This window comes from Microtus oregoni, unplaced genomic scaffold, assembly GCF_018167655.1.
Source record: "Microtus oregoni isolate MIOR12 unplaced genomic scaffold, Mior012 000032F_ref0000030, whole genome shotgun sequence".
NCBI classification, from domain to species: Eukaryota; Metazoa; Chordata; class Mammalia; order Rodentia; family Cricetidae; genus Microtus; species Microtus oregoni.
This window is the reverse complement of record NW_024543091.1, coordinates 22,657,851-22,672,242: the sequence shown is the minus strand read 5'-3', so window position 1 is coordinate 22,672,242 and position 14,392 is coordinate 22,657,851. Positions and strand designations below refer to the sequence as shown.

Here is a 14,392-nt window from a genome sequence, read left to right as displayed (position 1 = left end):
GGATTGTGGTTCTACATGTCTTATCTTGGACTCTGGGATGTCTGTCATAGTATCCCAGGACTGGCAGCAATGACAGAATGGAGGAATAGCCAGGTTCTGCCAGGCAGTGATGGGGAGGCCTCTTCTGGTTTTGGTTTGATCAGGGCAGAAGTGGCAGGGCCAGATGAGGCTAGCTCAGGCAGGGTGACAGGACCACATCAGGGGAGCCTGCCACATATAGGCTGCAGCAGTGAGTACTAGTGTCTAGGCTGGGTCCCTGCAGATGGGTCTGACTTTGAAGCCCAAGGTTAAAGTATTGATTTTGGTGAGCAGAAAGACAGTGACCAGAGACCCAATCAGGAAAAACTGAATTAAACCCTGGAATTGATTGGCCATGCTGACCAGGATGACTCTGCCACTTAGACACTAATAAATCAAATGAGTAAAATTAAGATGGAGACCCGATGGGGGAAATGGATGGTGGAGGAGGGAAAGCAAGATAGGCCCATGAGGATGGATGGCCAGTCTCTGTGCAGAGAGAAACATCTCGTCGAGGCAAGACAGGGCACTGGGGTAGCCTAGATACCCATAGGCCAAGAAGACTCGGGGGAAGAAGAGGGACAGCGCCTGCTCCCGTGTGTTGTCTGGTGGCTGGATGTCCTATGCAGAGTTGTGATGTCATCAAGGCTAAAGCAAAGAGTATTTCTGTGGTGCCCTGAAAAGAATGTAAAAAATCTGTAAAGTCTTCAGGGTGGATTTTTCTACCTGCCAGCTGTGCTCCTTGGGGGAACCTCTGAACAACTGTGATCCCACAACCAGGTCTATCTAGCAAGGCATGTAAACATTCTCACCTCACAGGCTCATGGGAGGAGCAAGGGAGCCAGGTACGTGACAGTGCTTGGCAGTCATTGTCTTCACATTGACAACATTGGCTCAGGACGGAGTCACTCGGGCACAGAGACTTACTAGGGGTGCGTGAGCGCAGGCCAGGGACTCAGATTCAGTGTTCACGATCCATCTTTCTCACTTTCCCCTTTCCTCCTGGTTGGTGAATCTAAGCCTTTGCTTCCCAGTGTTCAGGGAGCCTCACTGATAGAAAGAACTCCTCCTTAGCCTATGGCTGGGACCTTCTTTCCCAGAGAAGCTGTCCATCATCCAGCCAGGCAAGACTGATGCAGTAGCCAGGTTCTAGGATTCCTGCTGCCTCTTTGGTCATCTGTGTCTTCTTCCAAGACCAAGAAAGAGTCTTGGTCTCTTTCTCTCTCTCTTACAGAGAGCCATCCCTTATAACAGGACCCATAATGAATCTATTCAAACTTGAAGTGAAACTCTACTTGTCTCTCTGCCCAGAGCGAACAAGGTTGGAACGTGAAAACATTGGGAGTGAGCTGACTCTTGGGTGGCTGCAGCTCTCAGCTCAGGCCATGGCCTACATGAGAGAACAGGGAGCCAAACAGGAGTGAAACCCAGGTTTCTCCCCTCTACCCCTGGAAAGGAGGCTGTCTGTGATTCCTTCTTCTTAGATCTTCCAGCCAAGATCCCCTGATGCTGTGTTTAGATGGATGTAGCCTGTTCCATTCCATAAACACACCCCGGTCCTCAGAGTACTTGGGGATACTTTCTCAGCTGGATTAGCCCCTCTGGAAGACTCCTTGTTAATTATGTCCCTCTACCACACAACCCAGGGTAGTGCACCGCCCTTCTCCCCTGCTCCCCCGTGTGTAGCTGGTAAATCCTGGTGCTATGTGATGGATTAGCCCCTCATTAGCATGTTGGCAAGTGAGCAGTGTTAAACTACCCGGCTGTGAAAGCAGGGCACACACTGCAGGTTGGAGACTTGGCACTGGTACAAGGCGCTCTTGCTGGACTTGCTCAGTCCTGGGGATCCTACAAAGCTAAGTCCTCCCCCATGACATCAACAGGCCCCCCACCTGCCACCTTGGGGACTGGCTCCTTTGCCTCAGTCAGCACTGGAATAGCAAGCTGAACCCCCAAGTGAACAAAGGTGGGGTGCCCATTCTGTAGCAGGACTTGCTCCCTGCCCCCAGCATGGTAAGAAGGAGTCATTCCATGCCTACCACAGGGGGAAAATCATTGTGTGTCACACTGATGAAGGTTAGCATCTATTAAGCACTTCCTATGTATCCAGGAAGCATTTTTACTGCTTTTTTCCATCAAGAGGTACAGATTACTGTCCCTGTCCTTTAATTCTCACTGTAATCCACCAAGTCCCTCATATTTGTCACAGATTTTCAAATGAGGACATGGAGGCTTACGGGAGTTCAATGACATATTTAAGGACATGCTAGTGAGTGATAGGCCCCACACAGGCCTCCTGGCCCAGGCTCTGGCTCATTCATTTACCTTCTAGGAGACAGCCTTGCAAAATGTAGCTCAGTACAGTGGGATTTTAGAAAATCTATGCTGACCTGCCTGTTTCCTAAGGCCTAGCAGTGAGCAGGGGTGTGGGCCATGCCTGCCTAGACTTATATGTCTGGACCACATCCCCCAAGTACCCACCCCCAGAGACGTCGTTACCATCCTGATTGTCAGAACTCGCCACTTGCCTGGGTCTGAGCACTGCTGACCATTCCTGGCCTGCTTGCAGAGCTCCAGACCTCTAGCCTCACAGGCTTCAGGGAGCAGACTGTGGTCCCACTGCATCCAGCCCTCTTGTAAATGAAACAACAGTTTCCTCAGGCGAAGCAGATGGGCTTTTACAGCCTGAGCCTGGCCATCTGGCCCAGGTCAGTGAGCCTTCTGGGGAAAACATGGAATACCAGTCTACGTGACAATTAATTCCTGACACGCTCTCCAGCCTGCCCAGGAGGTGTGTGCCGCACATCGGCAGACATGCGTCAGTAGTGCCACTTCATGTCACCTCGCCAGGGTGGCAAAGGAAAAGCCTGCTTCGGTGAAGCCCAGAACAGACTTCATGTGGCTTCCGCCTGCTGGTTCAGGTTACAGCTAGTAGGCAGGATGACAATGACTGCTTCTCTCGGAAGATCTGGAGACACGCACTCTATGTAGCTCCAGCCATGCAAGAGATGCAGTAGACGAGAAGGTCGCTGGGAGAACTAGGGGAAGTTGCTTAGACTGTGATGCTGTGTCCTTATCTTTCAAAGTCAGATTAATTCTTCTACCTGCTTTATAAGAGAGTCAGGAAGAGGCTGTTGGTCAAGTGTTGGCCTAGAAAGCATAAGGACCCAAGTTTGAGCTCCCAGAACCCACATTAAACAAACAAGCTAGACATAGTGATGAATTCTTGGAATCCCAGTGCTGGGGAGACAGAGATAGGTGGACCCCTGGGTCTCACTGTGGCCACCTTAGTCTATTCTGCAAGTTCCCAGTCAGTAAGAGTCCCTGTCTCATAACGCAAGATGGCAGGCATTTGAGAGACAACAGCCAAGGTTGTTTGTTCTTAGGCCACCCCCCCACACACATACAAGCATGCCTGTACACTCACGTATTCCTGTACACAAACACATAGAAAAGAATGGAATTAAAGGGATTATCATGGGGACATTCAGTACTGGTACAGCTGAGCAAGCTGCCTCTCGTAGCTTCAGTTTCTTCATGTATGCAGTGGGGCCATTTATACAATTGTTTTAAAGAGCATCTCCCATACATACTCGTTAAAGACAATGAGAATGCAAACAAACACACCATCATTATTACTTTAGAGAGATGATCTTGTATGTTGCCCAGGCTGGCTCCTGATTCAGCAAATTCTCTAGCTTCTATGCTTGAGGCAATATGGTGCATACCAACATACCTGGATATTTTTGACCTGTGGACTCTGCCTTCTGGAACCATACAGAATAAACCTAAGCCTTCCTCTGCTTACTATCTGATAAGGGAAGCAGAATTTTAAAAAATTTGCTTGGCTCAAAAGTTAGTAAGGTTATGGTTTAGTTTCTTTTCCTATTAAAGTAATAAAATATCCAGACAAAAGCAACTTATGAGAGAAAAGATTTGTGTTGTCTCGCAGTCCGCATGGTGGCGATGTCACAGTAGGAGTTGACCATATCCTATCCACAGTCAGGAAGCCGAGGACAATGGCCACATGCTGCTACTCAACTCACTCTTTCCTTTTTATACACTTAGTTCAGGATTCCAACCCAGGGAATGGTTCCCCCACAGTGGGCAGGCCTTCTCCCCCATTCACTGGGATACCTTGGGCCCTGCATGTGTGCTCAGAGGCACGGCCTCCTGCTAATTTCTAGCTTCTGCCGAGTTGACAGTTAATTCTAGCTAGCACAGATATGACCTAGGGTCATGGCTGAGATCCAGGGCAGGAGTCCGGGAGCTGGGAGGGGAGGTCAGAGCTGGATCCTGGTCTTGGGACTGTGGGCTGGGCAAGTCTGAGAGGGGAGGTTGTCCTGGCATGGTCTTGGCCTTCACTGACTATGGTTTCCTTCTTGTCTGGCCCTCAGCTATGCCGTGACTGTGCAGGAGTCTTACGCACACCCCTTTGATCAGATCTACTACACACGATGCGCAGATATACTCAACTGGTTCAAGTGCACCCGGCATCGGTAAGCCCTCCCCAGGGGACAGGATGAGGGGGTAGATACCTGGCTCTCTAGCTTGTTACTGAGAGACCATGGGGCAGGCGTGTGCACGGTCCATACTGTGTTCCTGGAATTCTCTAATGCTGGTGGTCTGAGATGCTGTGAGCTGCGCTCTTTCTGACTAGAAGCGATGAACTTCATAACCTGCGAGCAGGGAATCCTCAACCGGCAACATGGAAAGTTGGTGGATGAACACCCCAACTTCCCCACCAAGAGGGGAGGGTACAACTGTGAGGCATTTCTGGTCTGTACCCCATCAATTCCAGGATAGAGCGCCTTGTGTACAGTAGTCACCCACTTAGTAACACATCCTTAGCCGGCTGCTTGATGCTCCCTTCTGACCTCTCTGGGGAGTCCCCTGCCTGTGACCCTTGCCAGAGGCAGGGGCGGAAGTTGGCACTGGTCTTGCCCTGAACCCTGGGATTCAATACCGAGTTTGTTCCAAAGTGTGGCTCCATTGTCTCAGGGGACTATACAGCCTTCCATTGCCCCGGGGCTGGGTGAGTGAGCGGCTGCTTATTAAAATAGGCTGTGTTCCTGGAACGTGAATGATTTTGCTAAATTATTAAGCTCTGTGGAGCTTTTCCGATGACCTGGAGTGGGCATGCTGACAGCGGCATCATCAGTCTGCGGGGTGTAGTAGCTTGGTCCAGCATCTTCCCCGGAGCAGCCTGGCCCCAGGCTGCACCTGCCCTGCTTCCTACACTGGGAGCATACAAGGCTGGGGGAGCCAGAAACAGTGGTGGCCTTTCTCCTGGGAGGTGTCAGTGGTGCAGGGTTTAACTCCCAATGGGAGACTTGGGAATCATCTCATGTGGCAGGGAGACTGGCCAGTGACTTCTGTGTCAACCCGGAATAAAGGCCATCCTCTCTCTCTCTCTCTCTCTCTCCCTCCCTCCCTCCCTCCCTCCCTCCCTCCCTCTCTCTCCCTCTCTCCCTCCCTCCCTCCCTCCCTCTCTCTCTCTCTCCCTCCCTCTCCCTCTCTCTCCATCTCTCTCTCTCTCTCTCTCTTCCTCTTTCTCCCTCCCTCTCTCCCTCCCTCTCTCTCTCCCTCCCTCCCCCCTCTTACACACACACACACACACACACACACACACACACACACACACCCCTTCCAGGCCAGGCCAGGAACTGCCTCCTGCGTGTGTGGGGAAGTAGCTTCCTGAGAGGCCAGCTTACCCATTATGGGTTTTTGACAAAGTAGAATGACCTTAGCTTAATGCATTCCCAAATATCACAGATTTCCCATGAGGCCCTCATTGTCGTTTGTCATGAGGTGAGAATTTTAAAGATTTGGGAGGGTTGTCCGGGCTGCAGCTGAAGGAATAGCCATCCCAACCTGTCCCAGAACTCTGTGTGAAGCAGGCTGAAGGGATCTCAGCACCACTGTTCTTCACAGAGGAGGAAGTGAGGGCACCCCCTTGGTATGATGGGGAAGGGGAAAGAGCTGTGCCTTCAAGGCCCTGGGCATTTCCTCTCTGCCTTTAATAGGCATTTCAAATCTACAGCACTGAACGTGGCAGGGGCTTTCCTCGCCAGTGCCCCCTGTGACTCCTCCTACGGTCTTACCCGCAGCCGAAACACTCTGAAAGGCCAGAAAACCACCAGAGAGAACTGGTACCAAGCATTATGCAGGGCCCGGTGGCTTGGCAGTTAGAGAGAACTGAGTTTGAATCCTGCTTCTAGCAGTTTTGTTCTCAGGATAATGTATTTTTTATTAGCCTATATGAATTGTAGAAAATAACAGATCTTATTATGACATTTTCATATAGGAGTATAATATACCTTAATCATGGTCCCCCCACCTCTCATTTCCCTTTCTTGTCTGACCCTGACATTTATTAGCTGTGTGACCGCAAGCAAGTCATTAACCTCTCTGAGTATCAATTTCTCATCCGTAAAGCAATGGGTAGTGGGATGGGGGAAACATAAAGTAAGAACGAAAGCTCTAAAAGACAAATGAGAGAAATGGAATTAATGGGGCGTGATGATGGGGTGTGGCAATCGTCCCTGACCCAGGAGGCTGCTGGGAGAACCTTGCCTATAAATCTCTGGGCCAGAACCAAGTCTCAAAAAATTGTGTCTCTGTAAAGACTAGAATCCCTTGCTAGCTTCTTCCTGGGCAGCCTGGGGGCAAGGTTAGAGCTTCCTGGGGAACAGCACGCCCTCTGCAGGAGGCCTGAGGAAGCTCATGTGGGATGCTACAATCAGACAGCCTCTCCTCCTCTCCTACTCACTAGTGGGGTCAGGCCAACATCCTGGCATAGGATGGCAGTGGGCACCAAAGCTCTTAGAATTCCATTCCTAACCAGGTCCCTAGAATTTCTCTGAATCCAGAACCCAGTGTTTTTAAGGGCCCTAGGGGAAGCCCCATCCCCGTGACCCTCCACAATGTCACCCCAGCAGCGTTCTTGGCAGCCCTTGTATCTGGAAGAGATTGGGAAGTCAGCAGGTTCCTCCAGCACCACGTGGGTAATACATTCTGCACCACAGCGGCCCATATCCCACCATCGATTTTGCTTTATTGCGTTCTTTCATATTCGAAGCCGCCATGCATTTTAAAGTAATTATTGAATGGCATCCTCGATAGAGCTTAACACAAATATCATTCTAAACGGGATAGATTGATTTTCAATCCTTTCAAGTGGCTCTCTCCCTCGTGCCTAGGATCAGCTATAAGACGGCATACAGGCGTGGCCTCCGGACCATGTACCGGCGAAGGTCCCAATGCTGCCCTGGCTATTATGAGAATGGAGACTTCTGCATTCGTAAGTAGGGGCCTTTGTGGAGGTAGGTGGGAGGGAGCCTCAGTAGACACCCTAGGGCTTTGTAAGTCCATGCATGATATCAGTGCTGAGAGGAGATTCTGGGCTTGATGCAAGTGGTGTTTGGCCTGAGATCAACCAACCTCCCACTGCCACCAGGGCAGGTGTAGGCAAACAGTTCTAGGTCCTGTTGGAGATCGAGGAGAAGTGGCTCCTTCTGGAATGGACCCTGTGAAGGAGCAAGAAGAAGGAATTCCAAGTGCCTGGCACAGGGCAAAGCTGTCTAGACGCTTGAGAGAACTTTGCTGGAGGGCTGGAGATGATGGGTGAGAAGGTGGAAGGCTGGACGGATGGGAGCAGAAGAGGGAGGAAGGCATGGGGACTCCGTGGCTGGATGGCTGAATCCCAGCTCCTGTGCAGGGGATGGCCTGGGTAGGTCAGAACACAAGGAGCACCTACCAAAGAGGAATTCATGAAAGATGAGCGTCGCTTTTTCCTTGTTTGATTATAGCTGCTCAGAGAATGGGTGGGATAGTGCACACCAGGAAAACGAGTTGAGATGCCGTAGGCCATAGGTTCCTAGGTAGGGGACGCCCAGGAGGGAGGACTCTGGCCCCAGCAGGCTGGCCATGTGACTCGGGGCAAGCTTCTTCAGCTTTCTGTGCTGATGACTCTGGGGGTCTCTCAGAGCCAATCTGACCAGTGGGATGGTGCACAAAGGATCCCCAAGAGGATGTTCGAATGTCCCCCTAACTGCAGGGTGTCACGAAAGCTTGGAAGTCCCCTTAACATGACTAGTAGGGAACCCACTCATAAAGTTCCTGCCTCCACTCAGAGAGTGACGAACCTTGCTAGTATTCTCCTGGGCCAGAAAGAACGCGGACAGGTGCGTGTGCTAGAGCTGGGAATGATGTGATGGTTCCCCTCCTGGGCTTACATTGCCTCTCACGCTAGAGAAACTCAATTCTAATCGCCCTTGAGGATGAGTGCAGGATGCTCCAGGTCAGCCCAGTAGTGATGGTACTTCAGGAAAAGTACAAAGAAAGGCACACTGGCCGGATCACTGAGGCTTTTCCAGTTGCTGGACTGAGTACCAAGCTAGAATGAGCCCTGGGCCGGCACCTCTCTGTGGATGGAGGTTGTTCTGGGGTACGCTGGTAGAAGTGAGATCATTACTGAAGACCACTGCTCTGACCACACAGAGGAGAGCCAGCCAGGCTTGACTAGGGATCAGCAAGCCCAGACAGGGCGACACATCAGCAGTGCTGTAGAGCAGGCCTGCCACTGCCGGCCTCTTGGTTGTCATGGAGTCAAGTAGTCAAAATGTGCTGGGCACAATTCTAACTGTGTCTCATTCATTGTCAAACAACAGTCCTGTGGGGACAGGTATCATTGTTTCATTTTGCAGATAGGGAAACTGAGTCACAGGTAACATAAGTAATTTGGTCAAGATCATATAACCAGGAAGTGGCAGCACTTGTGCCGGAGTCTAGGCTGTCTGGGCTCCAGGGACTGTGCTCTCCAACAGGTTAGACAGACCAGCTCCTGCTTCACGAGCCCATGTGAGATATTACTTCTCTTGACTTCAGTTTGCAAACCTGTAAAATGGGGCCAGCATCAGCTGCATTGCAAGACGCAGAGGAGGGCCTTTGCAAATGTCGGTTTCCTTCTCTGTGGCCTTGGCTTTGACTTCAGCTGTTCAAGGGGTTCATAAATATTTCCCTGGGAACCCACACTGCACATAGTCAGGATTCTCAAGACTGAGTTGCACAGTACAGTCCTAGCGATCCAACAATGGCCATCGCCCACCAGAGAGATTGAGAACCCAGAAGTTGCTCAGCCCAGGAGGCCTCGTTATCTTGGCAGTCCCAATCCGGGGCTGTAGGTCTGGAGGATTCCTGAAGGGCTGCTGCTCTCTAGCCCGTGTTGGAAGCCCAGGGAAGCCGGTTCTATCAGCAAAGGAATCAGCAGTAGCCGTAACAGGGGAGGTGAACTCACCAGGAAGAGTGAGGGCTAGCCGTGTGTGTGTGTGTGTGTGTGTGTTCAGATTTCCTCTTTCTATAAGAACCTAAGTTATACTTCATTAGGCCCTCTCTAAATGACCTCATTGCCTCTATAAGACCCTGTCTCCTTAAAAGGTCATGTCTGAGGGAATGAGAGGGTCAAGACACCAATGTTGAAGGGACAGCACAAAGCTCATGGCACTGCCAGCAGCCCTGTCTTCCTGCTCATGGGGATGAATGACCAGCCCTGCACAGGCTTCATTCCATCTAAGAGGGGGTGCAGACTCCAGGCTGGGGGAAGCTGTGATGGGGACACCTGGCCATGGGAAGGTAGAGAACAGCATCCCGATCTGACGTGTGCTCCAGGCAGGGAAGGGAATATCACCCTCCCTCAGCAAACCTTCCTAAAGTCTTGATTCTCACAGGCAGAAGAATGGTGGTCCAGCAGAGAAAGATTTGGTGAATTCTGCCACTAACTTCGCTGTGCAATCTTGGTCGAATCCATTGGCCCCTCTGAGCCCTCCTGTGCATGGAATAAGGAGACATAGTGGCTGAGTGTGCAGGAGAGCAGAAAGCTCAACACAGATCTAGGGGGAACGCTTTCTCTGCCTTTATTCCTGCTCCTCTGCCCAGAGCAGCCATCCTTGTCTGGAGTATTGCACCGGAGCTACTCACAACGGCTTTCCTAGGTTACACCATGTCCTTTCTCGTGGTTTGCAGACACAGCTGAGTGCCCCCTTGATTGCCAAGTATTAAAGATTTTCCAGAGATCACAGGACACAAGAGTCTTTCTTCCTCTACTTGAAACAGTCTTGGTGTCGCTGCCTGTGTGAAGCTGCTTTTTATGTCTCTTCAGAGCAGGCTGTTACCTACTTGGGGGTTTGAGGCATTGAGGGGAGGTTCTGCTCTTTAAAAATAAGGGCTGAGCGTCAGACTGGATGGACTGGGTTATGCTGCAGTAACATAAAGTCCCAGAGGCTTCCAACAGCAATGTTTGGTTTCTTGTTCATGGCTAATGTCTACCTGGGCTCTCTGAGGCTGGCTCCTTGCCAGCATCAAGCCAGAGCCTTGGCTGGTGGTACGCTGGTGGTCCCTCACTGGAATGCTGAGGGACTCCAGGGCACAGGGAAGTAGACTCTGGCTGGTCTTTAAGGTGGAGAGCCGCAGACATTCAATGAGCATCGTTGAAGCTTCTCAGCGTCCCATAGGATGCCCCAGGACTCACAGTTCAGTTCATCTGACAGTATTGTTGCAGCACCTGCTAAGTTAAAACAGCCTCTGTGTGCGCTGCCTCCAAGGTGGATGAGGTGGGCAGCTTGCTGGTAACTCGTCAGTGCTACCTGGAGACCTTGTTTCCTAGCCGACTGTATACCTGAACCTCTGACAAGTTCCCTGGTGTGGCTGCTGCAGCTGCTTCTGGAACCCCCCCCCCCCCCCCGCATTGAGAATCCCTGGGCCCCATTCTGAGAAGGGGTGGGTTCTGCATGCTCCTGTCCCAGCACCTACACCTTCAGTGTGGGTTGCCAAGAGGCCCAGCAGGTGTCTCCCTGATTCCTCTCTTTGGCAGCAGGGCCTTTTCCCGAAAAGCAGGAGGGAAAAAGCTGGGGCCACAGGAGTGGCCTACTTAGTCACTGTTAGCCCATTCTCCTGGTTTTCTATTTCCTTGGCCTCAATTTTCTTTCAATTTTTTTTTCTAACTCCCTTAATCATCCAGGCAGTGTCTTCTGTCATTCCTGGAGGCCTCAAGGACTAGCAATCCACTTTCAGTTTTGTTGGGACCATTTGGAGTCCTGGCCTCCAGCTGCTCTTCCCTGCTAGAGATCTTTACTTTCCTTCTGATTTGAGTTACTGAAAGCTGTGTCAAAGTTGTTTACCTGCTCTGCTTCACAAGTGCGTGTTGTCTTGCCTTGAGGATCAGAGGATAAGGTTTTCACCTGACTGTTGGCCCACCTGACTGTTGAGTATATAAGCCTCCATGGTGCTATTGAATAAAGGGCTTCTTACCAGTGACTAGAGGTCCATGTTTAGGTCTCTCTGTCTGTGTGTCTTTGCGTGTTTCAACCTCCAGCTCCTTGCCTGAAGCTCAGGAATTGTATGGTAGCGCATAGAGTGCAGATAGGCGTGGTGTGCTGCAGGTTTTGTGCTTTTTCGTGGCGATTCACCAGTGGAAGCAGAGCTTCAGGTGTATACGGCTGACAGTAGTCAGGGCTGAATAGAATTGGAGGCGGGCCCTTCAAGAGGGTCTCGCTGCTGAGGGGAAACAGCAGTAGGAGGCTTGGGAGACAGCGTGCACAGAGGGACTATGTATTGGGGAGACTCAGATTGTGATTCAGTGGACTTTGTGTCCTAGAATTGTGACCTGGGTACTGCTGTTTCATTACCATGCTGCTGGCCTTTGTTTTTGGTGCTAAGGATTGAACCCAGGGCATGCCAGGCAAGGGCTCTACCACTGAGCCTGTTGTGGACATGTCATGCAACCAATTCTCAAGTCCACGGAGCACATCATGTTCTCAAAGCATCCTGCCTGTCATCTGATGTCTCATCTTTCCTTCCAGGTAAGGATCTGAGTGGCTCCACCATGCTCATCCGTGCGGTGCAGGAGGGGGTGGGGTTGAACCCAGGTCCAGTGTGGTACATTCTCAGACTTCTCCACGGATCTTCACTAGTTCTTTCTGGGGGTGAGAGATGTCTTAGTTTTTGTTTTTGTTTTAAATCTGGAAACCTGAGTCTGACCTCGCTTGGCTGTGACCCTTGAGTTTCAGTCCTTCCAAGGGAGTATGGTTCACTGCCTTCTGGGTTTGTTGTTGCAATGCTCTGAAATGAGGACGTGTCTGTGTTTGGGGCTATTTTTTAAAATAATTATTTCATTTTGTCATTGTGAGTAAGTGCACGTGCCCTTGGGGTCCAGGAGAGGGCATCAAATCACCTGGAACTAGAGAGACAGGTGGGGTGATCTACCCAGCAGGGTGACGGGAACTGAACCCATGCTCTTTGGAAAAGCGGCATGCTCTGAGCCATCTCTCCAGCCCTGGAGTTATTTTTGTTTGTATCCTTTACTTTGCAGAGGCACACATCTTCAAGGTAAAGCCTGCCCTTCGGCAGTCCGGAGTGTGCTCAGCCATGGCTCCTCACCAATCTCCTTCCTCTACTCTCTCGTCCCCTCCCCTCGGAGTGCCAGTGTCAAGCCCTCTCATCCCATCCGCTTGGTCTCTTAAATCTTCATTTTTCACCCCTTCTCTAGTGTGTTGTCTCGAGTGAGCACCTCAGATCCTTTGTTTAGATCCTGCAGCTCTGCTAATCAGCCTGTCTCCTGAGGGCTGGATTCAGTTGCTCCCGGCTCATTTCTAGGGGTTTATTGGAGCTATTTCAGAAACACGTGTTCGTTTTTTCTTCAGTGTCTCATCTCATGACCCGTTCTGTTCCTGCTTTCATTATTTTAAACATAGTTCGTTTATAGCTTTTTCTAGATACTTCTTTCTTGAGCTTTTGGCTACATTAACTAAAATCTGTGGAATAACCATTCTCCTGTTTGTGATACCTGTAGAGAGGTCAAGATGGTAGAAAGTTTTCTTTCTTTCTTTCTTTCTTTCTTTCTTTCTTTCTCTCCTCCTCCTCCTCCTCCTCCTCCTCCTCCTCCTCCTCCTCTTCTTCTTCTTCTTCTTCTTCTTCTTCTTCTTCTTCTTCTTCTTCTTTCAAGACGAGGTTTCTCAGTAGCTATGGGAGCCTGTCCTGGAACTTGCTCTGTAGACAGGCTGACCTCGAACTCACAGAGATCTGCCTGCCTCTGCCTCCCGAGTGCTGGAATTAAAGGTGTGCGCCACTGCTGCCTGTCTAGAAAGTTTTCTCTTAATGGGTGTCTCCTTTTAATTATCAAATGTGTGTGTGCACACTTGTGCGTACATAACATTTGTGGATGTATGTGCATGTGAGTGGAGGTCAGAGGTCAATGTTGGGTGTCTCTTTCAATTACCTTCCACCTTAGTTTTGGAGACAGGGTCTCTCACTGAGCCTGGAGCTCATCCATTTGGCTAGATTGGCCATGGCCAGTGGGCTGCTCCTGTCCACCTCTCCAGGGGAAGACTGGATGTGTGCCATGTGCCTGACTTTTACATGGAGGATGCTGGAGACCTGAACTCAAGTCCTCATGCATGTGCAGCAAGCACCTACCAACTGAGCATCTCCTCAGCCTTGGCTATCTGTTCTCCAGCATTCTTCTTCCCCATGTTCTGGGTCACGCAGGGATCCTACCCATTGCTTTTGTATCGTCTTACAAACACACTAAAGGGTTTTATTGCCCTAAGCTCACCAGCTGGTTCATGGCTTGGCCTGGGATTCCTGTATGTAGTTGAAGGTGTAGTTGCTGGTTTTCTTTCCTTTTCTTTTTTTTTTCTTTCTTTCATTTTTTTTTGTTTCTCCTCTATTTAATTGGTGTGAAATTCATGTAACAGGAAATCTATTATTTCAAAGCACACAGTTTGGTGGTGTTTAACACAGTGTGGTACAGATGCCATCCCTGGCTAGTCCCAGTACATTGTTAGCTCCCTTGAAAGAGACTATACCCCAGGAAGCAGTCGCTCCCAGCCCCTCCCCTGGCTCTTTTGCATGGAAGATCCCACCCCCTTCAACCCCAGGCCAGATTGCCTTGTTTTAGCCCCAGGTTGGTAGGCAGTGTGTCCAAGTTTCCCTGAGTGGAGCTGGCAGCTCCTGATGCCAGTTCTGCCTCATGTGGGCGTTAAATCCTTGGCTCCCAGCATCAGTTGGAGACTAGGAGGTGGGCTGATGGCTGAGTCTGCCTGTCCCTGGACTAACTGACGTGGTGCCAGTTCCTGACCTTCCGTTTTCTCCATAAAGTCCTCCTTGCTCTCACACCTGGAATTTCCCTTTCTCTCAGAGCTCAGCCATGTGTGAATATTGATGTACTGTATGTTGGGGGGACTTTAGTCACAGGATGGGCCTCCATCAGCGTTTGCTCCCTGCCACTTGGGACTGTGTCTGTCTTATTATGAGTGGTGAAGTAGAGGCCGTCTGACACTTTATTCAGTCACTAATGTCCAGCAGTCACAATGGCCAG

General features: G+C 50.5%; 1 protein-coding gene across 14 annotated transcripts in view; it reads left to right on the top strand.

The window, feature by feature from the left end:
- The window catches only part of Megf11 (multiple EGF like domains 11), a 322,951-nt gene that overhangs the window by 114,729 nt on the left and 193,830 nt on the right, over positions 1-14,392 (top strand). For all 14 annotated transcript variants that reach the window (XR_005976719.1, XR_005976721.1, XR_005976720.1 and 11 more), the window contains exons 3-4: positions 4,416-4,517; positions 7,221-7,321. Coding sequence is in view for 11 of the 14 variants with exons in the window: in XM_041679526.1 (XP_041535460.1) it covers positions 4,416-4,517; positions 7,221-7,321 (203 nt within the window). In the remaining 3 variants the exon portion in view is untranslated. The remainder of the gene's footprint in view (positions 1-4,415; positions 4,518-7,220; positions 7,322-14,392) is intronic.